We start from the raw sequence: 23,107 nt of genomic DNA, 5'->3' as shown, positions 1-23,107 counted from the left end.
CTGAGGCGTGTTGGGGGGGACAAGGTGTTGGGAGGGGGCTGAGGTGTCGGGGGGGACCCTGAGGTGGGCCCTGAGCAAGGGGGGGCCCCGAGGAGGGCCCTGAGCAGAAGGGGGCCCTGGGGGGGGCGCTCTGACAGGCCCCGCTTCTTCGGGCCGTCGGGGCCTTGCTGTCGGTCCACGGGGCCTGGGGCGCCCTGTCCCGCGGCCTGGGCAGGGCGGGCGCCCCCCTCCCCCCCCCAGGGTGCTGGCGAGGCGGAGGGGCGGCCCAGGGTCCCTCCATGGCGCGGCTCGTCCCGGGGGCGAAGCAGGGGCCGCAGAGCCCGGCGGGAGCTGGGCCCAGGCGCYGTGGGGACGGGAGTCGGGCTGGAAGTTCGGACCAAGCTCCTGGAGGGAAGCCGGGCTGCTCCGACGCCGTGCCATGCCGGGGAAGCCGAGCGCCGGCTTCCTCCTGCCGCTCCTCTCGGCCGTCCCACTTTCTGGGGCTTTCGTCACGCCGGTGCTGCGACGCTGGGGGTGCCGCCGCCGAGCTTGGCCGAAGCGTTTCCGCGGTGCGTCGTGCTGAATCTCGGCAGCGCTGACAAATCGCCCCCAGAAGCGTTAGGGAGGGAGGCGCTGGTGCAGGAGAACGTAGGTTACTGGATGGTTTTATTTCCTCAGTATATGTGGATGTGGGGAGGGCAGCAGGAAAGGGGAGCAAGGTGCTGAAATAGTGAATGTATTTTGAAAGCAGCTCTTGGTGTCTTGGTCCTGAGGGCTCATTAAGCACATGGTATTGTACTTTGTAATTTTTTTTAAGAAGCAAGTATCACTTTAAGTATAAAGCAGCCTTTATCCATTTAAATCCCTTTAAAACTCAGTTTTTGAGTTCCATTGGAAAATGGGGCCCAGTGAATGGAAGAGGTTTCCCCACCTCCTCAGGACTGCAGTTAACATGCAGAAAACTCAGTCCGTAACTAGTAAGGTTGTGGAGATCTACAAACTGGTAATGCACATCCCAATTGTGATATTTTAGTGTTGTGATTATTTTTTAACTGGACGTAAGCCTTTAAAGGCAGAAGCAACCACTTAATGGCTAACTTCAGTAAATTGTACAGTGATGAAAGAGGAACTTGTAAGCACTGAAGGGCATATGGTTTGATTTTTTGCTAATGCTGCTGTCTCAAAGCCTTGCTGGGGAATATTTTGCATCATTTGTGTCCGAATGCTAAACTGTTCTCACCAAGCATCAAAATTGAACATAGTTTTTAGACAACTTCAAATGCTATAGTATGAATAGTCTGTTAAAATTGAGTGTGTCATATTAAGGCATAGTCTTTATGGCCTTTTGGCTCATCTTATGTCTTTATCTTTGGTCTTATATGATGGGCCGCCTTTGTGACTGGGCTGTTGGGAATTGCGATGCAGTAATACGGTCTTGGGGTGCTGATAACAGAAGTGAAGAACCATGTGGCAAAATCTCAAATCCTAAAAAATGATGCAACTTAAGCCTGTAAGTGCACATACCTTCCCTGATGAATGTATCTTTACCAGCAGCTCTCAGGGGAGATGCAAGCAATGGATTTAGGCATGATGTGGTGCAGCGACGTTACCAGTGAGGAGGTTTTCACAAGCTCGCTTTGTGCACGGATGTGAACACACAGCACTGTGAGAGCAATCGGGAAACTTTACTTGCTGTTGTTTGGGGAAGGGAGGGGACCCACAGCTTTCTCTGGAACTGTCGTTTCTTGCTTGGAAAGAGCTGTTGTTGCTGTATCAAGTGATTAACGTTGAAGTTTGGGAGATTTTTGTTGTTTTTTCTTCTAAGTCTGGATTTTTAACATTTGTCACCTGCTAGCTGAAGACAACCTGTTTGGCAGAATAACTCAGTCTTTGCTGATGTAACCCAAGGGGGAGTTCTGGTGGGGGATCTTCTGGAGAGAGTCCGGAGGGATAGAAAACATGGCCTGTGAGGAAGGAGTTAAGTAACGGGGTTTATTTAATCTAGGGGTGGCTGAGAGAGGATGTATGTGTTCTCAGATATGTTAAAGGTAGCTGCAAAATGGAAGAAAATACATTATTCTCTCTCCGCAGCTGCTGAGATCAGGTTGCAAGAGGTAACAAACATAAATCACACAAGGGAGGCTTAAGTTAGGCATTGGAGGCATGGGATTCCTCTGCCTCCTTCTGCCTCCACGTGCAGTCTCCACCACTGGAGGTTTCAAAGTCCAGGTTGGACAAATACACATTGAGACTGGTTGATCTTCCACGTGGGCAGAGATCTGAGCCCTGAACATGTCCATCCTTTGAGAAGAAGAATGGTGCTCTCGTGCTGTTTCCAAGCCCTGCTAGAAAAGGGCATCATCCTTCGTGTTCACATCAAAGGCAACATAGTCTTCTCCCTGCAAGCCAGAGAGAAGACTAGAGACTCCCTTCCCTCTCCCGTCTGGCTGCTGGAGGAAGAGAGGTGCCACCGCTCTCCGCTTCCCTTTAGCCTTCCTGGCGTGTTTTCCCCATGTGCCTCTTTCCCCACTGCCTCTTTCTGCTGGGGGTAAGCTGAGCTGGGGTATCTGCTGGTGTTTTAAATAGGGGCTAATTTCTGTTTGGCCCTCTAGATCAGGAAGAGGACATTTCTCGTGTGAAGAGTGATTAATTTCCAAAGCCCTTGTAGCAGCAGTATTTAAAAGTTGATTCAAGTTATTGTATCACTAGCTGTTGTGACAGTCTTGGACTCTAGTCCATGAGCAGTGACCTGATCCTCTCTGTCTTTTGAAGAGGAGCACATCATGGGACACTTTACAAATCTTTTTTTCCTGCATTCTGAACCAAAGTGCAAAGCTGTCAGCGTCTAGTTTCATGCCATGTTTGTAGGTTATCCTTGGTTAGAAAGGCTTCTTTTTTCTCCCCCATTCAGCTTTGGCCTTGCAAATGGGTTGAAAAGATGTACCAGATCCCAGGAGCAGTGGAAAACTTAAATGGCCAGGGATATAAGGCCAAGAGGACTGAGGCTGTATAGTCCATGTTCTGCTTATGTGGAACTGCAAGCGTTGCTGCAGCAGGGTGCAGGGTTTGCACAGAGCTAATTACAGTCACCTCATCTTTCATCACTCTGGGATTTAAAACTGCTCAGTTATGGCTATCAAGCTAAAAATTAGTACAGCTTTTTAAAGAATAATCAGTCGAGGCTGTGGAGTGCCTTTGTCCTCTGATGTCTGTGATTTCAGTATTGGTGACGTGTGGTCTGTGCCTGCTAACCCAGACAAGAAGTTCAGTGCCAGTGAGTCGCTCCTGTGCTTATTTCACCAAAGCTGTAACTTGCCCACTGGGATGACTGCTTCTCCCCACCCCTGTATTACTTGGTGTTCCTAGTAGATGTTATCAAATGGTAGATTATAACAGCGAATGTATTTACATTTAAGTTTAAAACTCCATCAGTTTGGTGGCTGCACTGGTTGTTGCTCGCAGACAGGTTCTTTCTGAGCCAGGTAACTTGTCCACTGGTGTCCGGCCCCAGTCTTGCAGCCCAGGCTGTGCCAGCACAGGGGCTGCTGCAGTCCACCTGCACTGAGCTAGCTAAGGGAGGAGAGGTAACTTTGGTCTGGGGTCAGGACCTGTGTTAACACTAGTAAAATCAGTGTGGGGTTTTCCTTGGACACAGACTAGGCCTCCTTGGGGCTAACATTTTATGTACTTTGTCTCAGGCAGCTTTAGTCCTTGTTTTGAGTAATAAAAGCTACCATTGATCATATAGCCTGTTTTTAAAAGGCCTTTTTTATTCCTGTGGAGTGTTTGAGGCTGAACTGTCCACGTGGGGGCGAATATGGGGAGATCCTAGCTGACAAAAAGACTGTGTGTGATGTGAGGCTTGGGAGCAGGTGCAGGAAGGATCTGGTCGTCTGGCCTGATGCCTCTGCCGGGCCGGTTCTAACTCTGTCTGTCATTGAACTCAACACAGGTACAACTCGCAGGTCATGGAAAAGGTTCTCGAGATGGCTGAAGGCATTGATATCGGGGAGATGCGGACATTTGAGTTGGTCCCTACTAGGAAACTAAAAAGACATCTCTCTCCACCTGACAGTGAGTATATCTGCCTGTGTGTCAAGGGAGGCACCTTTCTCTGTTGCTCTTTGACATGCTTTTTGGGCGTCTGGGGAGAGCACGTATGCCACAGGGCCACCTCTGACCAGCTCCAGCACAGCAGGCTGAAGAGAAGTGACCAAGATTTACTCTGTGAGACTGTAGAGGTTTCCCCTTCTCTGCCATGTTGTGAGGTGTACAAAATTCATGCAGAGTTCTCTTTTTGCTTAAGAAATTCTCATATTTAATAGAAATTACCATGCGATTGTTTTCCCTAATGATAGCATTAGGGAACTAGATCTGTGTCATTAAATAGGGCTATCTGTCTGCCCTCTGTTGCTATAGCGAGGAGTGATGTTCTTCCTTGAGAAGGGCTTATATTTGTGCATGGAGGTGGGAATTCAGTTTGAGTGAGGACCTGCCTGGTGCATGGGCAATGGTTTGGTTTCTGTACTGGGCCTGGAAGCATCCCGCATATCCCAGCCCAGTCCCATGGTGTTGGGGATCAATGTTCCAGTTGCTGCTTTCCTGCTGGAGGATGGCTGGGGCCGACGAGGGCTGGCTGTTCAGCAGCTCCATCCTCTGGCTCCTCTGCAGAGCTTCCGAGTTGGCTGCTGTGTCCCCGGGGTGGGCGGGGGGTCATTTGCGCACACAGGTTATATGCGTGAGCATGCAGGCCCTYGCTTTGCGAGGCAGGGTCAGTTAATAGTTTGGCTGTTAAAAACAAATGGTCAGACAGCACAGGAGTCCTCTCTAGGCCTGGATATACTCCCTGGCTCTGCCAAAGCTGCTTCTCTTACTTTCATATTCCACTAATCTTTCTGAGCTTCATGTCTCATTTGCAAAGCTGAGAAAAATATTACTTTTCTCCCATGCTTTGGCTGTCGTCTTTAGACAGCAGCTCTGTGGGAAAGGGCTTTCTATTACATGCTATACACGCAGCATGATGAGCTGGTCTGCTGGTGAGAACTTTTAGGTGCTGCTGCAGCGCAATCATCAAAATAGCAAAACTGAGAAGGAAATGTAAACCTTGCCATAATTCGTCAAAACTGTGACAACGGAAGGATTTAACCCACGCGCAAGAGCATTGTCACCTGATTTAAATATCAATGCCTGTTTATGCTGTATTTGAAGTGCTTTTTTTCATCTGCAATGAAGTAGGTTATGATAATATGCTACAGTAGTATGATGTCTAGACAGATGTAGTTGCCTGACCTATATTACAGTTCCACATATTGGTGTTGGATTAGGCAGTTCATTCCAAGAGGTAGAGGGTGGCCTCTTGCTCCCCTGATGAAATCACGTGCATGTAGTGCTTTGCCATGTGGGAGCTAAATCTTTGACAGTGTTTAAGTAGAAGTCTTGTATAGCCATCTTTTAGATGTAGCATATTTGCTTATCAGCTGTTTGATACTCATTTTTTGTAGTAGTTGTGTATATCAGAATATCGTGCCTAGTGCCTTATTTGCATTTCTTCTGGTTAAGAAACAAGGGGTTTACGAGTGATGAGGCCTACCCCCAGCCACTGCAGCTGTCTCCCAGGGCTTGGGTGGATTTCTCCATGTTTTGTATTCTTTTAGTCAAGACTCATTGCTTTTACAGAAAATACGCTTCTGTTAACGCTTTCTGAACAGCCCTGTGCCCTTTGGAAAGGAGGTTTCAGTATCGCTGTGTTCCCCCATAAAGTGAGAAGAAGACCTGAAGGAAAGTAGCATATCTGAGATAATCCAACAGGCCTGTGGCAGAGCCAGAGCTGAGGCTCTTGTCCTGCTCGAGTATTCTGTGTGCTCAGCCATGGTTCTTGCTTGTTTTAGTCACTTTTAATGGATTCACTTCAGGAATGACCGAATGAGTTCAGTGGGCAATGCTGGAGGACAGAGCAGGTGATTGAGACCTGAAATCCTTATTACTAATTATGCAGAGATTTTTGCATGGCAGTTGTGGAGTTAGACATATCTCCGTAGTGACTTTTACAAGCATGAATGCTCTATCTGATCAATGGCAAATTTCTTCAGAAAGAAACCTTTCATTTTGTGGCTAAGAAGCGGGAATCCTGTGTTTAAAGCCGGCAGGCTCCTCCTGGAGATCATTGCAAAAGCATCGTCTCCCTATCATTGCATGTATTGGTAATCTTGTAATTTTCCTCCATCCACAGGTCCAGAGCCAAAAGAGCCTCCCGAGCCTCCCAAAAAGATGGTCCCCAAGTTTCGGGTACGACCACGTTTTGAACCCATACACTTTGTAACCAGTGCTGAGAAGGATGACAAGAAGGAAGATTCTTCCGATAACCAAATGCAGGAGGTGAACCAGGAGGCAAATACGAACAGCGTAGCACAGCCAGCTGAAAACTGTATGAGTTCTCCTTTCGAGAGCACCCAGGAGGTGGATCCCCAGCTCTCCAACTCATCTGGGCTTGGCTTTGCAAGCCAGGCAGCAACAACCAATAAGGCTGTGAACAGCATGGACACTACCACAAGTGGCGTGGTACAAGTTTCCGTTTCCCCTTCAACTGTCCAGTCTTCATCAGAGACTTTCCCCCCAACAGCTATAGTACTAAAGCAGGCTTTTATTGAAAAACTCTCAGCAGCTATCTGGAAAAATCTTGCTAACCCAGATGCAAACACTGGGACTGATAAGATTAACTATACGTATCTGTTGACACGTTCAATTCAGGCGTGCAAGACAAATCCTGAATATATTTATGCTCCTCTCAAAGAAATTGCCCCCGCTGACCTCCCCAAGAGTAAGAAGCTCTTAACAGATGGCTTTGCTTGTGAAGTGCGTTGTCAGAACGTCTACCTGACCACCGGTTATGCTGGCAGCAAAAATGGTTCCAGGGATCGAGCCACAGAGTTGGCAGTTAAGCTGCTCCAGAAGTCTGTGGAAGTTAGAGTTATTCAGCGGAAGTTCAAACACACCTATCATGAAGACTTGGTGGTGTGTGAGGCAGGCGTGAGTCGCCCAGATTTCCCTCCTGCTCTCAAACTTCACGATGAGTTTGTAGCTGCCAACAGGGACTGTGTCCCAGTGCAGCCTGGTACTGAAACTGTGAAAGCTTCTACTAATACCAGCAAACACTGGACTAGTTTTGTCCTCACGGAGAATGCTAGCGACGCAATAGGGATACTTAACAATTCTGCTTCATATAACAAAATGTCTGTTGAATATAAATATGACTTAATGCCCAACCGCACATGGCGCTGCCGAGTGTATCTACAGGATCACTGCTTAGCAGAAGGATTTGGCACTAAGAAGACCAGCAAGCACGCAGCAGCTGATGAGGCATTGAAAATTCTGCAGAAGACACAGTCAAACATGACAGCCATCAAAGTGACCCAGGTTCAGAAAGTGGGTTGCTCGTCACGGGGCTCTGGAAGGAAGAAGGACCTGAAGGACCTTGTGGTTTATGAGAACTCCAGTAATCCAGTCTGTACGCTAAATGACACTGCTCAGTTCAACAAGATGACAGTGGAGTATGTCTTTGAAAGGATGACTGGCATGCGATGGAAATGCAAGGTGCTGCTTGAAAACGAATTCATCGCAGAAGCAGTTGGAGTGAAGAAATCAGTCAAGCATGAGGCAGCAGAGGAAGCTGTGAAAATCCTCAAAAAGACTCAGCCAACTGTTGTTAATAACCTGAAGAAAGGCACCATCGAAGATGTCATCTCCAGAAATGAGATTCAGGGTCGATCAGCAGAAGAGGCTTTCAAACAGAAGATCAAAGAAGACAACATTGGGAATCAAATTTTAAGAAAGATGGGCTGGACAGGTGGTGGCTTAGGGAAAGATGGCGAAGGAATTAGAGAGCCTATTTCAGTGAAGGAGCAGTTTAAAAGGGAAGGACTTGGGCTTGATGTAGAAAGGGTGAACAAAATCGCTAAAAGAGATATCGAACAGATCATTCGAAACTATGCACGCTCTGAAAGTCATATTGACTTGACTTTCTCTACAGAACTTACCAATGATGAGCGGAAGCAGATACATCAGATTGCCCAAAAGTACGGTCTTAAAAGTAAATCTCATGGGCAGGGCCACGATAGGTACTTGGTGGTAAGCAGGAAGCGGCGCAAGGAAGATCTATTAGACCAGCTGAAGCAAGAAGGCCAGGTTGGGCATTATGAGCTTATTATGCCTCAAGCAAACTGAGGTTACGGTGTCCAATTCTACAGGTGAAAGTATGATGAGACTGAACTTCCTAGATCCCTAATTAAAGAAGGAGATGCTGCATTTTCTTGTTGTGGGATATATTAACATTAAGATGTTTTACTTTGCTCATATAATTTCTAAAATGTTACTAGACAATTAGAACTGACAAAGTTCTGTTCAAGTATAGTAGCGCAACCCAAAAAACAATAGTGCTGTTACTGTATGTGTCTTTGATATTACTTGTTCCTTCACATTTTAATAGTTTTGTAATAGCAAAAACACATGTCCAACCAGAAAGCATTTGACACCATTTAAAATTATAGATCCCTTATTCTTTTTGACTGAGGAAGGAAAAAATTGCCTTTTTTAAAAAAAAAGAAAAAGAAAAAAAGCAAAGGAAATGCAGTTTGGAGGAAAAAACCTGTATGTAAAGTGGGTATTAATGACAATAAAAATACAGTTTTATTTCTGGAAAAAAAAAACAGGATTTGTCACATTTTGTACAAATTTTGTGTGAAACTGTATTTACTCTTGAGAAATATACAGCAAGCTCTTGTCTCTGCTGTGTGTGTATGTAGAGAGATGTCCTTAACCAATTTAACAATACAGTTTTATTCATAGATTTCTACCTTGACTCTCCCATACTGAGAATTACTGAATGCACCTTAATCATCAGTGTATTGGACTTAGATAATTCCAGTGGATTTTTACCTTGAAGCACTGCCTGACGTGCAGATACCGTGGTGAAGTGTGAAATATAAAAACTGGAGGTAAATGCAGAACCCACGCGTCAAAAATGCTTGTGTAGCTTGTGGGGACTGTTATATAACTTATTTTTTTACTTTGAATATAAGCTCTTTAATCCTGAGCAAAATCAAATCTGTGCCTAATTATTTCTCTGCTCCATTAATGTACCTGTGCTTGTGTACGTCAAGGGAGATTCACAAGTAAACTTTCTGCTCTTGCTCTGACCTGCAGTGTGAGTGTGGCGTCTCTCCAGGACTGGCGCGCTGCCAGAGCTCTAGACCAGTCCTCTCGCCCTGGGAAGCAAAACCCGAGCCTGTGCCTGTTGCCATTCATCAGCGGTGCCACGGGAAGGGCTGACCCTCGTGGGCCTTGCAGGAAAGCTGGCTTCCTGCTTCGAAAACGTGGAGGTCAGGAATCAACCTTGGAAGAGACAAGTGGAAAACTTGCCTCTGGATGTTAGGGATTTTTCTCTGCCTGCTAATGATTCTTTAGCACAAAGCCAGCTGGTGAAGTCAACCTTGATGAAATATTCCTCTTTATCTGTTCTCCTGTTGGCTTGTATCCCAGCTATTGCTTCTGTTCAGTTGTTTCCACCTCCTGTACTGCTTTTTTTTCTTTTTCTTTTTTTTTCACTACCCTTTGCTTTGAAGGGAGGGTGAATGACCCCTTACTTATGAAGCAGAAGATCCTGGTGATGTGCAGTTGCAGGCATGTTCATCCCACCAGTGTGAAAAGGAAGAGGCTGCCCTAGAAGAACTGCAGTTACAGGTAAGACTTGCTCAGGAAGGAACAAGCATTCCCTCCTCTCTTTAATTAGGTGGCTTCAGCGCAGCTTCTGCTGGCTTGAGCCTCTCAAATAGAATCATGCTGATACTGTCTCTGAAGAGAAATAATCTGGCAGTAATTCTGGAAGTATTTTCTTTTTATTTGTGCGCTGTTCCCTCTCTCAGCTTCTGAGTTCTGCTCTCAGGGACTCTGGACTATAGCAGATGGTAATGTAGGAGTGGCAGAAGCCTGGTACTTTTATAGCTAGGCAGCTATTCCTGCAAGCAGGAGGAGTGTAGCTCCCCCTCCCTGACTGCTGGTTCTTCAGCAGGTCTTCAAAACTTGGTGACTCCAAGAAAGGTAGTGAGAGCACCGGAGCAATATTGGTGACGTAGCCGTCCTCTAGAAGTTTACAAGAGGAATGAAAAATGCCCATTCTTCTGACAGGGGTGGGGCTGGATAAGTGTAATGGTAGCTCAGCAAAGGTGGTTAGCTGCAGTGATCTGTGCTGGGGTTGTTTTCATGTCCTGGGTAGCAGCCTTGATGCTTACCCATAACTCTTTGCCAAGTATGGTACCTTAGGGTGCATGGTCCTTGTGGCACCTTCCTACTTCATCGGTGGCTGTATGTTTGGATGATGGGGTGTTACCTGCTGGAGCTGAACAGTTGCTGTCCTCCTGAGCACCTGCGTGTCTATGTAAGCTTTCAGGAGTCAGCACTATAGGGCTTGAAATTAAGTCAGTGGATGAAGGCGTAAGGGCAAGATTTTTGCATCTCTATGCTGCTCTTGTTTTTGACTGGTTTAGAGCCCACTCCATCCTTTTTTTCTTTCTTTCTTTCTTTTCTTTTAAAGCAACTAGCAGACACAAAAAATGGAGGGATTGATGCTAAGTCTTTTCTATGATGCTAGAATCACTTCACCATTCAGAAAGGCTCTTGTTTGTTGCAATAGCTTGCAGAAACAGTAACAGATGGTACAGGGGAAATGGGTAAGATCCTTAGTGTATTGTTTTGGTGCCTTCAGTGTTCTGAATCAATGCAGATCTTTGGGGCGGAGGTTGCTGAAGGAAAGACCAATGCTGGACTGTAACTTGACGTGTGCACCTGAGTGCTTGGGCTGGAGGTGTTAGGCTGCAAGAGGAACTAGCTGCATGCTTGATTGCTTGGCTCTGAATTGGGAAACCTTGCACAGGGCCTCCTTAAGAAACAAAAAAGATCATTACATGAGCCAGAATTGCTCTGTCCCATCTTGTCCATACACACTTAAGAGGCTGTCAAATCTAGGCACATGCACAAAGCTCCTGTAGTTAACTTTTTGTGGTTGATATAAGCAGCTGTTGCGAGCCACCAATTGAAACAATCTGTCCTTTAGGAAAATTAGCAAGTATAACTTAGGCAAAACATTAATGGTAAAAATCTATGCTGGATGCAAGTCTACCAGAGCCTGCAGAAGTCTGGTGTCAGGCCATTCCCCTTAAGCCAGAAGGCCTGTTCATGGGCTTACCACTGCAGTAAAGGAATAAATCTCACTTTAAAGGCTGTGGTAGCTTCTATCCTTGTTGCAGAGTTAGGTGGTGGTACCAGCTTCTGTTAAGTGTCAGTCATTTTAAATCCCTTTCTCCCCCTTATAGGACAGGAAGGAAGTAGAAATATGACTCCTGTATTTGGTACGTATCTGAGCCATACTGTAGCCCCCCCTTCCCCCCAGCAGCTCACTCCTAGGAGCATTACTGTCCCAAGCTTCCTGCAAGTGCTTTCCTTGCTAAGGTCATGGTTGTTTTTTTATTTCTCTGCTAGTTAGTTGGTCCTGGCCTTTCCCTCCTTCCTCTCCCCATCTCTCCCCAAAGCCTTCTTCAGGCTTTGGAATGATTTTATTATATATACCAACAGTAGAGCTTGCCCCAGCCATGACAGCACCTTCCTGGAAGGAAGTATTTCACAATCCTGCCTTAAGCATGTACATGGCACTTATTGCCAAGAGATACCTTTTTAAGACATCTACCATCCAAGTTAAAATAACCACAGTTATACATCTCTTGCCTATTTATACAATAAGCATTTAAGGTTACACTTTATTTACAAGTTTTGAAAAATGTACAGTTTCTTACATGGGTTACTTGTGCAAAGTTATACTTCTCAACTAACAGACCAATGTGCACACAAGACACTGGAACAGTGGACAACACAATTGTAGGTTTCATCCCACGCTGCTGCTTAAGGTATCCAAATGTACAAACTTAGCCTTACAAAAAAGTGAGTCTGGACTTACAAATGTTTTTCCAGGGTTGAAAAAATACTTTCATAAAATTGAAGGAAAACTAACTGAAGCATGCAGCAGTAGCTCACACAAACCACAGAGTAATCTACAAAGAGCAGGAACTGCAGCGACTCAAGTGCCTACCCCGTACTTCTTTATTCAAACTTTCCAAGAAGCAAAGTTAGATCCCAACAAACTTATCTTTCACAGATAAAGATAAGGGGAGGGAGGGAGAAAGACACTAAAGAAAAGCTATTCCACCTTTGGAACACTTTGGGTTTTACTTCTTCCTTAATTTGGAAGGTCTTTTACTCAGAGTACCACAGCTCTACCTGGTTTTGTCCCATAATGCCTCAGTGACAGGACTATAGAAACTTACTGAAGCAATCGCTATAGGCATGTGCTTTAACACACTATTTAAAATAAAAAAAAGGGGGGGGGCTTGTTTCTCACCCTAAGCAAAGTACCACAACTGTAGTGATTTATGTATATCTATACATAAATCTTGCACATTAAGTGCAGAAGTGACTAGCATCCCATGGTCTTACTAATCAATTGAACTGGAATCAATTTTGGAGTTTAAGAATTTTTTATGGGTAAGGAGTTGATAAACCAGTACAAATGGGAAACAAGAGGTTGTTTCTTTACTCACTACTTACAAATGCAGTGGGGTCTAAACCAATAGTAGAGGTAAATGACCAGCCTGGACAGATCAGCACTTTAGTAATATCAGTTAAAAAAATGTATGTATATAAACATCCCTTTTGTCAAGCTACACATAAGCATCACTGTGTATAACACAATTACACTTAAAAGCTTAGTGTACACTACAGAAATGCACAATACTGCCCTAAGACTGGAGAGGGACCACAGAAATGAATTCAGCATCAGTAATTCTTTTGCAAGTAACCCAAGTACAGTACATTTGACTTCAAAGTGGGTGCTTTCTGATGTCCAAGGAAAAGAAGCTTCAGCAAGGGAGGGTGGCAACAGCACAACAGCTATTCTGCTTTCAAAGTAAATGCAGTGATGCTAGGAGGAAGAAGATGACTCAGACACTTCATATATGATTTTCCTCATCACCAGAGTGTTCATTTGCATCATCCTGGGTCAACAATCACGCCAACTCTGTTCTACTATTGCAGAAACCCGTTTTTCATATTCCCGCTTATTCTCTTGGTATAGTTGAGCTGCCTGGCTGTTTGCTGGACTGTTAGGATTTGGCTCATCCAATAGAGACTGCAAAGAAAGAGATTCTTAGACACTTAAAGAGTATTTGTAGCATGTGTAAGTCTAACATTCTTTAAAGTAGCCATACTAATAAGAGTACACCAGCTCATCTAAATATATATGATAAATCCTTAAGACTAACAGTGTTTTAACTAATGGTTGTATTATTCTGGTTGTAAGTTATTGGAAGCTTTTTCTATTAGTCTTACTCTTAGCAGTCTAGGCAATGTGTTTTAACTGACAACCAAGCTGCAAGATCCAAGCAGTGCAATCATTAGATGTGAACCTTCAATGACCACCTACTGCTAATAAGTCCAGTCAATTTACATCTGGTAAATTTACATTCATACTTCAGCCAGCATAGCAGCTGCACTTTGATCTTTGTTATCAGGAGCAAAACCCTGCTTTTTCTGAGCTGTTTGTCAAAACATCCTAATCTAATTCTGCCTTTTCATGCAGAGTTATCTCTTTACCTGTATGGATGTTAAGATGGAGGAGACATCGTAAGTAGGACTCCAACGATTCTGAAGAATATCCAGACATATACTACCATCTGCATAGACTAGAAAAGGTTCAAGAAGAATGGCTTAAAACAGAAGTTGCAGAACAACTCAGTTTTTCCTAGTACTACCTGCTCCTGAAAACCTATTTACTGACAAACACTAGAAAAAGTCAGTGTTTTGACAGATTGAAAGCCAACACTGTATGTAGGAACAGATGAGGCCTGTCACTGGCAGCTGCCTGAGGTATATTTAAATTCAACCCCTGCCTATTCTTCAAAGTCAGGCTTCTCTGTGACATTGTAACTACTGCTATGGAAAGGATGGAACCAATATGAACAGAATTAAGGCAAAAACCTAAGTTATTAAGGTACCTACACAGAAACCAAACAGAAAACTAGCAAAAAGCTGTTTACATATAAGGCTTCCCCATAAAGTATCTACAACAATTAAGGTCCAGTCAACTTTCTAATGACAGTTTTAGAAGAACCTGCCCTCTCCTCCCCCTCCTCAGCTTAACCCACAAGTGCTTACTTGCTACATTTGAAAGTTTCAGGATTTCTTCATGAAGCTGATATCTGTTTGGTGACAAGGAATGCATCTCCAACCTTTAATTACCAAGGGAGGTGATTAATGAAGTGATCTTATTATCACCACCTATAGTTGGAAGCCAGTACTGCATTTCAAAGGATGCCATCCAAAGTTCCTACAGGCAGTCACTTTTGTTTTTAAAGACGACTGCATTCAGAAGTGTTATGATGATATGCATATGAAATGTATATATGTACATACGTATGTATGTATAAAAAGAGCAAGGCATCTGCTATTTAAGCAAGTACAAAGTATTCTTCTGTCAGGTTTAACAGACAATTGAGAGGAAAATATGATCAATACTTTGCTGTAAGCTAATACCTGTAAGCTAAGAGGCTCCTTTTACTGCCCCTTTCATTTAAAGTCTAAACACTGACCACACATCCATCCTCACAGAAACTATACAGAACCACACTAAAATTTCACTTGCTTATTAGACAGTGAAGGCTTTTAAAATAATCTTTTTCTACAAAGCTATAGTTAAAAAAATATGCATTATGCAAGTACTTACCATTTGGATGAAACATTTTAGAGACAAATCTAACAGTAGGTGGCTTATTTGGATATTCTTCTGTGAATTCTATTGTAAGTTTGAAAGTGCCTGGAGTTGAAAGAGAGATAAATAACGTTTTATTCAGAATAAATTTACACAATGGATGAACAAATAGTGTCCCTCTATAAGTACAGACTGGTACAATTATGGTCATACATACATGCTGGATACAGCATTCAGCTTGCTTGATCTCACAGTGATCAACTCTTGTGTTCTAGATAGCACTGCTAGAACAGTTTCTCCTGTGACTTCTTTTATTGACACAACTACTGCCCTACTCAAAAGATGTATGTAAGGAAATAAATCCACCCTTGAAGTTTTCCTCTGGAAAACTTAATTCCAGTGCTTTGTAGAACAAGCAAATGGATGTTTAACAGCACCTGTGTAACAGGCCATGATTTACTAAGTCCTACAGATTGGAATATGCTATTTTTTTTATTTTTTATTTTTTCTGCTTAAGTTTCATCAACTCTGAGGCAATCAGACAATATTGTAGCAGAATAGCAACACCCAAATCAGACAACTAAAAAAAGCAAAACTCAGCATTTACCTCCACACTAACTAGTTTTCTCTCAGAGAAAGGCTGGTTTAGAGGAGCCAGAGGACTACAGTTAAGTTCCAATCCAAATGTTTTAACAGCCTTCAGTGTAAGTTATTTTAGCCCTTCTCCTCAGGCTATGGCAATCTGAGAATAAAGATTCTGTCAAGTAAGCTGTGTAAATATGGGCCCAAGCACTAAGCACTGCTAGCCATTCAAATCAGTACTTAAAGAACTATACCTACTCCACTTCAAAACATGCAAGGTTCTCGCTCTTCACTACGCTGTCATCTCAGGGTCACCCATCCAGGAGACAGTATAAAGTGCCTGGGGAGGAATATTTGAAGTACCTTCCTACAAACATATCTCTCTGTAAAGGGAAAGAACCTTATAGTAATAGCTGTAAAAAGCTGCCACAGCAAACAGCTAATACTTTTTTTGTGGGGGAGGGGGGGAGGCCTTCTTTCATGATCAAGACAATTTCTCCCCTCCACCTCATACTCCATGCCTAAATTAGAATTCAGGGGTTCAAATATAAAGTTCATCCTTGCTTGGTACTGCCAGAAAGTTTTCCAGCACTTGTCTAATTTAAGGTATTCCCTCATTTGGCTGGCAAACATGTGCCAGAAAACAGATTGGTGGCCAGAAAACAGATTTTCAACCCGTTTCCCTTCTGTCAAATCAGTAAGGATCAACAATATTTTCAGTGGTTGCTTTCCTTTATAAGCAGATAAACTACAAAGTTGAGTTGTAAGAAATAAAGGTCATTGCTTTGACATTCCAGTACACGTAAGAAGACAGAGCACAGATGTTGAGGCGTTCCACTGCTGTACAGAAAGCTCTGAGACATCCTAAAAATAAGCTGTGTGTGCTAGTTGTTTATTACTAGCCTAACAACATGTACAAGCAGTATGCCATCTTACTGTAAAGCAAGGCAACAAGAATAGTGTAGCTTACTGAGCAAGTGAAGCCTGTGCACTACGATCATTCAAATCGGTGGAAGTTTGCAGTGTTGCTTTCAAGTCTTACTCTGACTAATCCAGAGGCACAGAGGCAGGTCTGAGATTTGGTCCTTTTAGATCAGCTTGAAAGCCAACACCAGCCAGTTTAGTAACAACTTCTGCCAGCTGCAGGCAGTCAGCTTAGGAGGACTACCCTTCCTTCCCCCCTACATGGTGACAACCACAGGCAGTATCAGCACTCTAGAATCAGATGCTTAGAGAACTTGCCAGCTCTCTCTGCCCTAGCTCTGGACTCAGGATCCTCCTCTCTATGAAGTACTAAAGCAGGCACTTTCTTCCATGGAAGAGTGACTAGGCAAGCAGCAGGCTGAAAACTGAGTACAAAACATCAAATAGAGGTCAACAAGCACACTTGAGAAAGTGAAAGTTGTTCCAGAACACTGACTGAAGCAGGGGCAAAGGGTGACCGATAAGATGGCCAAAAAGTAGCATTAAGGGCAGTCTGGACTTTGAATCCATTTAAAGCTACTGAAAGGGAAGCCATCTGTCCCACTAGGGACAGTGCATGACTTTCAACACAGACCTGAGTGAGTGGCTAGACAGTTTCCAGCTGGACTATCCAGGTTCTCAGATTCCCAAGTCAAGACCCAGAGTAGTAACGGCTCTTTTCAAGAGCTCCCACAGTGCCCAACACCTTGTCATCTAGCTTTACTGAAGGACAATTCCAGAGCTTCACTGAACCAAACTTCAGGGTCACTCGCATCTAAAGCCCACACAAGCAAAACAGGTGTCATGACACGCAATGCTGGGGATGAGCCTTCAGGGTCCGCAGGCTATCCTGGCATTAGGTTTATAGCTTTCAGTTAGCGATCCTTTCAACTTATCCTAGTCAGACAATTTTAAAACAAAAAGCATAGCATTCACTGTCATGATAGTTAACACTTGATACTAGGAGAGCATTCTCTTTTCTGTCTTGCACTTATCTTGTAGCTCTGCTTCTTCTATCTTAGGATTTGAGACTTTAGTATGGCTAAAAGGGAGGCTTCCCCATGACTTGTGGGCTGGCCTGTGCAACCCCTGCCCAGAGCATGCCAGAGCAGCCCAGCCTCGCCCTTCTAGCCGCGGGGAGCAAGACCGGCCCCCTCAGGACAATTCCTTCGTCTCCAGCATGAGGATACAGAATCCACATTCCTTAAGGAAGAAACCGTATAGAGGGCAAACGCATTGCTTTCTCTGTTCAAGCCTCCTGCATGATGACAATACTATAACAGCTAGTCTCTGTAAACCAGGAATCCTACATTAACCACAGTATCACAACCCAGAGAAACAAGTCTGAGGGACTGGGAGAGCCTGGGTTTCCACCACAGTGAGAGCACTATCCCCTTCAACACCACACAATATAGATTCTTAGGAATACGGTAAAGGGTAGCACAAATATCCCCAGGATCCTACTGCAGACACCTACAACTGAATCCTCTTAAGCCAGAAGATGGAAGTTATATGCTGCTGATCTAAATTAGTACTTGCTCCTAGGCAGAGTCAGTCTGCATACTGAGTTGTGAAAACACCCTCTAAAGTTTGGGGGTGGAGGGAAAGAGTTTGCTAGCAGCATTAAACAAGTAAGCAAGCACAGCAAGTAAAGAAAATGCGTTTGAACTTCAGGTTTTCAGTTCAGACAAACCTAAGAAACTTCGGAACTTGAGATTCAAGAAGGGCTTCACCAGAACAAGGTGGACGAACTGTAATTTCCTCTGTGTTGGGATTACTATAGCTCTAGTTTAACTAGAAAATTTTCACAGACTACTTTCACACRAACCCAGGTATTTGAAGGCTAACAGTATCACCAGGAAGTGACAGAGCCCCCCCCCCCCCCCAAATACAAAGTGACTTTTGAAGAACTAAGCCCTGAAAAGGCTTTATGGGAAGGATTACGGCACTCTAGTGTACCTTTGATTCACAAGGGGCTGAACAGCTACAAAAGAAGCCCAAACTAGCATCTCAATACTGTTAAATAAAAGGTCCTTTTATCCGCATTAAGCTAAAACTGCATCTAAACTGTGCTACCATTAGTCCTCTCAGCTACGAGGAAAAAGCACACAGACACCACTACATCCGTATCTCTAGGCACCACTTAGTATTTTGTTATCTAGCACAATGTAAGATATGTGCCGGGAAAAGGAGATAAGTAGATCCTGCAGCACAAGACATATCTTTTTTCCTGAGTGTGCGCTGTGAAAACACACACTTTGCTATGAAAAGAGCAATCCATCAGACACCAAGATTATATTATTAGAGCAACCAAAGCAGTAGGACAGCTGTAGCCAACACAAGCATTAGTTTAAACTTCAAACTGCTGTGAGTGCGAGAGGCCCTAAGTATTTGAGATAAAGGCACTATACTACCATAATGGAAAGCCACAGACACAATCAATATGTCAGGGCACCAGAAGCAGTCTCCAGTCTTCAGCAAATAGATGGATATATATGGAAAAAGCCCTTATAACATCTGTTTATCTCATGCTGAACTGGAAGTGACTGAACATGGAAACAACCTGCAATTTACCAGGTCCACACTGGAAGGAGAGAGCCTCCAAAGAGCAAATCATTCTATTGGTGGCAGCGTACCAAGAACCCAGGCAGCTCTAGCAACCCTCACAGAAGTTTAAGGAAGTCCTTCTCTTATGTTTCCAAGATGAGATTATAGAAGACATTTGTGCCATTTCTGTGATATTTGTTAGAGAATACTCAGGTTCCAAACCATGTTAAGACTTCTGAAGCAGTGTCTATAGCGAATTTCTTGTATAATCACATAAAAAATCTTGGGCCAGAAATATTTAAAGTATTCAAAATCTTTACTGAAAAGATTTGGAATTTACAGGCCTGCCTACAGGTGCTACCTCTAAGGATAAACAGAGACAAAGGAGACAGCCAAGAATAAGAGTTAAACAGTTTTTCCTATGCTTTTGTCATGAGTCATGAAGATCTAGGATTAATTATAGTCCTGCACCGAAAGTATATTAAACAAAAAAGCATCGCTGATTTCAGTTAGACAGTATTTCATGTCTAACGAGTTTTTACAAAGATGCCAAAACATTCATACAGCATCAGTAGAACTATAAAAGAGAGTAAGCCAGTCAGAAACAAGCAGTGCACAAGTAGTAAACCTGAATGATACTGACTGTAGTAGTGAGGTAGATGGCAAGAAAAGAAACTTCTGTTCTGAACTTCCTCAAATACCCAGCCCATTTCCTTATGTTACCTGACTCACATTGGGACTTACTTGTGAAGTATTTTCAGCATCAAAAAAGACACAACTCAAGATAAATCATTCATAATGACAACAGATCTATACCAGGTTTTTGACAGTGCTGCAACTATGTGTCTCTAAAAACATGATCCAGAATTCAACAAAAATGCTCAGATATCCTTAAAATGGTACATTAGATCAGACTGAGGAGAGCCTGATTTAGTGACTATGAGCAAGCCTCTACAGGCTAATTTGTAGATGTTCATAAATCAAGGGCTACAGGCTAATTTGCATGTTTTTGTAAATCAAGGCAGCAGTCTACACCTATTCCACTTTTTTCAAGTGGGGAAGGAAAAAGATTCACTTAAGTCGTGGGCACAGCATGTACACGGCCCCGTGACAGAGCCCGGCCAGGCGGATCCCGCACGGGCCCCTTCTCCGCCCCAGGCCCACACCTGTTGCCGGGCCCACGGCAGGGCCCTGCCGAGGCCGTGCCCAGCCGCCCTTCACCCGAGAGGCCCGAGCAGCGGCGCAGCCCTCCGGCCGCACTTACCGTCCTCGAAGGGGGTCCCCTCGGGCCTAGAGGAGGGAAGAAGCAGAGCACAGCGTTACCCCGCGGGCACCTCGGCTCCGCTCGCTCGCCCCCCCGCCCCGCCCGGGCCCGCCGCCCCCCCGCCGCCGCGGCCCCACTCACCCGAAGATGACGGCGTTCCACACCATGATGTTGTTCTCCGAGGGGGCCCCGCTCACGCCGGCCGGGGGATCCTCCTGCAGCCTGCGGGACACACGGAGGACTCAGACACCCGGTCCCGGCCCCCCCCCCCCCCCCCGACCCTGCGCACTTGGCGTAACCCGGGCAGGTAGCTACACCCCCCTGCGCAAACAGCGTAACCCGCTCCCAGGCGGCGTGGCCCGGTGCTACGCAATCAGCGAAGCGCGCCCTACCCCGCCGCCATGTTGTGCTGGCCCCCTCCTCCCCCGGTGGAGCTGAGCCGTTCTTCCTCCTCCCGCCCGCCCTTCCCTTTCCCCTCAGCCAGCGGCCTCGATACCTCTTGAAGTCCCGCATGAGGCGCCTACGGGCCGGAGTGGACATGGCGAGCGCAGGGTTATAAATCACTCATACACTATCGGAGGGAGAGACGCGGCGCCTAGGGACGGCAGCGGCAGCGAGCTCCGACTGAGGAAGCAGCGGCGCTGGAGAATAGGAGCGATCGCGGCCGCTACCACTGGGCCGGCGCGGGGGGAGTCCGCGAGCTGCGCCGACTCCTGCGCTGCTGCCGGGCGATCCCGGGCTGTACCAACTGCCGCGAGGGGGCGGGGGGAGGAGCCGGATGCCGTTGAGCCGCCTCTACCACCGCGGCGGAGGGGGCGAGGGGTGGGGTCTAAGGCACCGGGGACTGTACCAACGCCAGCCACGGACGGGAGCAGCCGGAGGCGGAATGGGCCTGCTGACGTCATGGGAAGAGGGCGGGCTGCCTTGCCTCCCCAGAGCTGCGTCGCACGTCCCCCCCGCGGCGGCGCTGCTGGTGGGACGGGCGGGCTGCGGCGGCCCCGCCCCCGGGCGCCACTCAGGACGGGAAATGGCGGCGGGGGCGGCTGGAGTGCGGTTGGGGTGGGCTAGCGCGGAGGCGGGAGCTGTGGCTGCGGGGCTGGAGCGGCAGCGGTGGAGCGAATAACGACCGTGCGTCGCTCGCTGCTTCAAATGTCACCTCAGCAAGCTGCTGCGGGCGGGAGGGTCAGCGGCTGGGAGACGGGAGGGGGGGCGACCCGGGAGGCGCCCCTGAGGCCGCCGTGCTCCAGCGGGGCCCGGAATGCCGGTGCCGGCGCGGGAGCTCCTCCGGAGTGCTGCCTGTACCTGAGGCACCAGCTGGGCTGTTATTTAACGTGAGAGCTGCTGCAGACGGGGGCTCTTGGGAGCTTTTTGTGCTGATTCCAGGCCGCTGGGCTGCATCGCCCGTAGTGTCACTGGAAAGGGGCCGCAGGCTTGGCACTGGGGTGCTGCTGGTGCTTCTCTGGAAGGAGTATTGCAATAGCTACTGTTGTGGCAGCTAACTTGCTGCCTGTGCTTTTTCCGATAGTAAATCAGTGGTAAATGCAGTCTGTTTTTGCTGCTGTGTTTTGATTGTGTTGGGGGGGGGGGAGGGGAGGTAACTTTGTGCATCTCTTGGACCCATGGTTTGTTATCATGCATTTACTCACACTAAATGTTTCTTCTTCTAAGAGTTTCCATGTGTTGTCTTCTGTTTAGATTGAATTGTTTCTGGGCCAACATCCACCCTCCATTAAAATTTGGTAGCTAGTGCAGGAAAATCAGAAGTCTTTAGTATCTTGACTAATAATTGCAAGAACAAAGGGAGGTTTTTCTACTCCTTCACCTGCTGTGGTACCTTTTCTGCTCACTGAGTCTGCTAAGAGAAAATAATCTGTCTTCTACCTTTCTTGTAGCCTTTGAGAGTAAAGAGTTTATCTCTGTTGCTGCCTAGAATAGACTGGATAGGCCCTGTTTTTGTAACTTATGTAATATAGTTATGTGGGGAGGTGGCTTAAGAAAAAAGACATGGGTGGAAGACTCATTACCGTTAACAGAAATTTTAAGGTAAGAGAAAGAAAAAGCTAAATCTTATCAGACATTGAAAATATTGCTTGCATGGCTGCACGGAAAAAAAACGGTCTTATTCTTGACCTTTCTTCCTTTTACTCAGACTGTACAGTAATAAACAGATGAGCTACTGATGTTTGTCAAAGAGACTTTCTTCCATTTTCTGTGTTCAGGTGTGCAAGAAATCACTATTCATCTGCAGATGATCGAAAGCCGGGACAAAGTTGAATGGAGCTGTTTGAAAGGAAATTAACTGTCTTTCCATTCCCCACAACTCGGAGTGCCTTTGTGCCGAGTTCAGGCCCAGATGAGGCTAGTTTATTTGTTGCTTTAAGAGAAACTACTTAAGGTCTGAATTCAGGTGTTCTGTTTTGCTTTTAACATGCAATCCTGCTGTACTGCCTTGGGGTTAGAAATGGGATCCGTTTAGCCGCTTTGGTGTGGAAGACCATGAATATGCTGTACTTCCCGATGTCAAGAGAAACAGCCATAGCCCGTTAGTGTCCCCCGCTGGCTGCTCGGAGGGATGGGGCGCTCCGGTGCCGGGGTTTATTCCTACGTTGGCAGTTTCCCCGCGACGAAGGGGCGGTGCGGGGGCGGCCGCGGGGCCGCGGCTCCGCCCGCCGGGGCGGCGCTGCCGGGGCGGCGCTGCCGGGCGCCGCCATGCCCAAGGTGGTGTCGCGCTCCGTGGTGTGCTCCGACACCCGCGACCGCGAGGAGTACGACGATGGCGAGAAGCCGCTGCACGTCTACTACTGCCTCTGCGGGCAGATGGTGCTGGTGCTGGGTGAGCCGCGCCGGGCCGGGCCGGGGAGAGCCCTTCCCCTCGGCGGGGGCAGCCGGCGCTGCGGCGCGGGGCGGCCGTTAGCCGGGGGGCCGTTAGCCGGGGGGCGGGGCGGCCGTTAGCGCGGCGGCCGTTA

The 23,107-nt window shown here is 46.2% G+C and overlaps 3 protein-coding genes across 4 annotated transcripts in view; 2 read left to right on the top strand and 1 right to left on the bottom strand.

Moving 5' to 3' along the window:
- Nucleotides 1-343: 343 nt before the first annotated feature.
- Nucleotides 344-8,712, top strand: NKRF (NFKB repressing factor). Of its 2 annotated transcripts, XM_026061042.1 has the most exons (6): nt 344-627; nt 1,534-1,644; nt 1,835-1,956; nt 2,071-2,527; nt 3,932-4,053; nt 6,209-8,712. In XM_026061042.1, exons 4-6 carry the CDS (start codon nt 2,295-2,297, stop codon nt 8,197-8,199), a joined length of 2,346 nt encoding a protein of 781 aa, XP_025916827.1. In that variant the 5' UTR covers nt 344-627; nt 1,534-1,644; nt 1,835-1,956; nt 2,071-2,294; the 3' UTR covers nt 8,200-8,712. The 2 variants fall into 2 exon arrangements, with proteins under 2 accessions (XP_025916827.1, XP_025916828.1); XM_026061043.1 differs by lacking the exons at nt 344-627; nt 1,835-1,956; nt 2,071-2,527 and having other exon boundaries at nt 1,407-1,644.
- Nucleotides 8,713-11,743: 3,031 nt separating this feature from the next.
- Nucleotides 11,744-20,892, bottom strand: UBE2A (ubiquitin conjugating enzyme E2 A). The gene is made up of 6 exons (XM_026061047.1): nt 20,638-20,892; nt 20,283-20,363; nt 20,142-20,167; nt 14,801-14,890; nt 13,672-13,760; nt 11,744-13,207 (listed from the first exon to the last, which is right to left on the bottom strand). Exons 1-6 carry the CDS (start codon nt 20,679-20,681, stop codon nt 13,079-13,081), a joined length of 459 nt encoding a protein of 152 aa, XP_025916832.1. The 5' UTR covers nt 20,682-20,892; the 3' UTR covers nt 11,744-13,078.
- A 1,921-nt stretch (nt 20,893-22,813) lies between these two features.
- The window catches only part of CUNHXorf56 (chromosome unknown CXorf56 homolog), a 3,768-nt gene continuing 3,474 nt past the window's right edge, over nt 22,814-23,107 (top strand). The window contains exon 1 of the mRNA XM_026061046.1: nt 22,814-22,974. Coding sequence (XP_025916831.1) covers nt 22,851-22,974 — 124 coding nt within the window. The 5' untranslated portion in view covers nt 22,814-22,850. The remainder of the gene's footprint in view (nt 22,975-23,107) is intronic.

Source organism: Apteryx rowi, unplaced genomic scaffold, assembly GCF_003343035.1.
Source record: "Apteryx rowi isolate R43461 unplaced genomic scaffold, aptRow1 scaffold_174, whole genome shotgun sequence".
NCBI lineage: Eukaryota > Metazoa > Chordata > Aves > Apterygiformes > Apterygidae > Apteryx > Apteryx rowi.
This window is presented reverse-complemented; position numbering and strand designations above follow the sequence as displayed.

Excerpts from the sequence above, each read along its gene's own strand:
- NKRF (XM_026061042.1), top strand. The coding sequence starts at position 2,295 with ATGGTGCTCTCGTGCTGTTTCCAAGCCCTGCTAGAAAAGGGCATCATC. Across the intron at positions 2,528-3,931 it reads ACTGCCTCTTTCTGCTGGGG|GTACAACTCGCAGGTCATGG; the intron begins GTAAGCTGAGCT and ends AACTCAACACAG. Across the intron at positions 4,054-6,208 it reads ACATCTCTCTCCACCTGACA|GTCCAGAGCCAAAAGAGCCT; the intron begins GTGAGTATATCT and ends CTCCATCCACAG.
- UBE2A (XM_026061047.1), bottom strand. The coding sequence starts at position 20,681 with ATGTCCACTCCGGCCCGTAGGCGCCTCATGCGGGACTTCAAGAG. Across the intron at positions 20,364-20,637 it reads CTCATGCGGGACTTCAAGAG|GCTGCAGGAGGATCCCCCGG; the intron begins GTATCGAGGCCG and ends TGTGTCCCGCAG. Across the intron at positions 14,891-20,141 it reads GGGGACCCCCTTCGAGGACG|GCACTTTCAAACTTACAATA; the intron begins GTAAGTGCGGCC and ends TTTCAACTCCAG.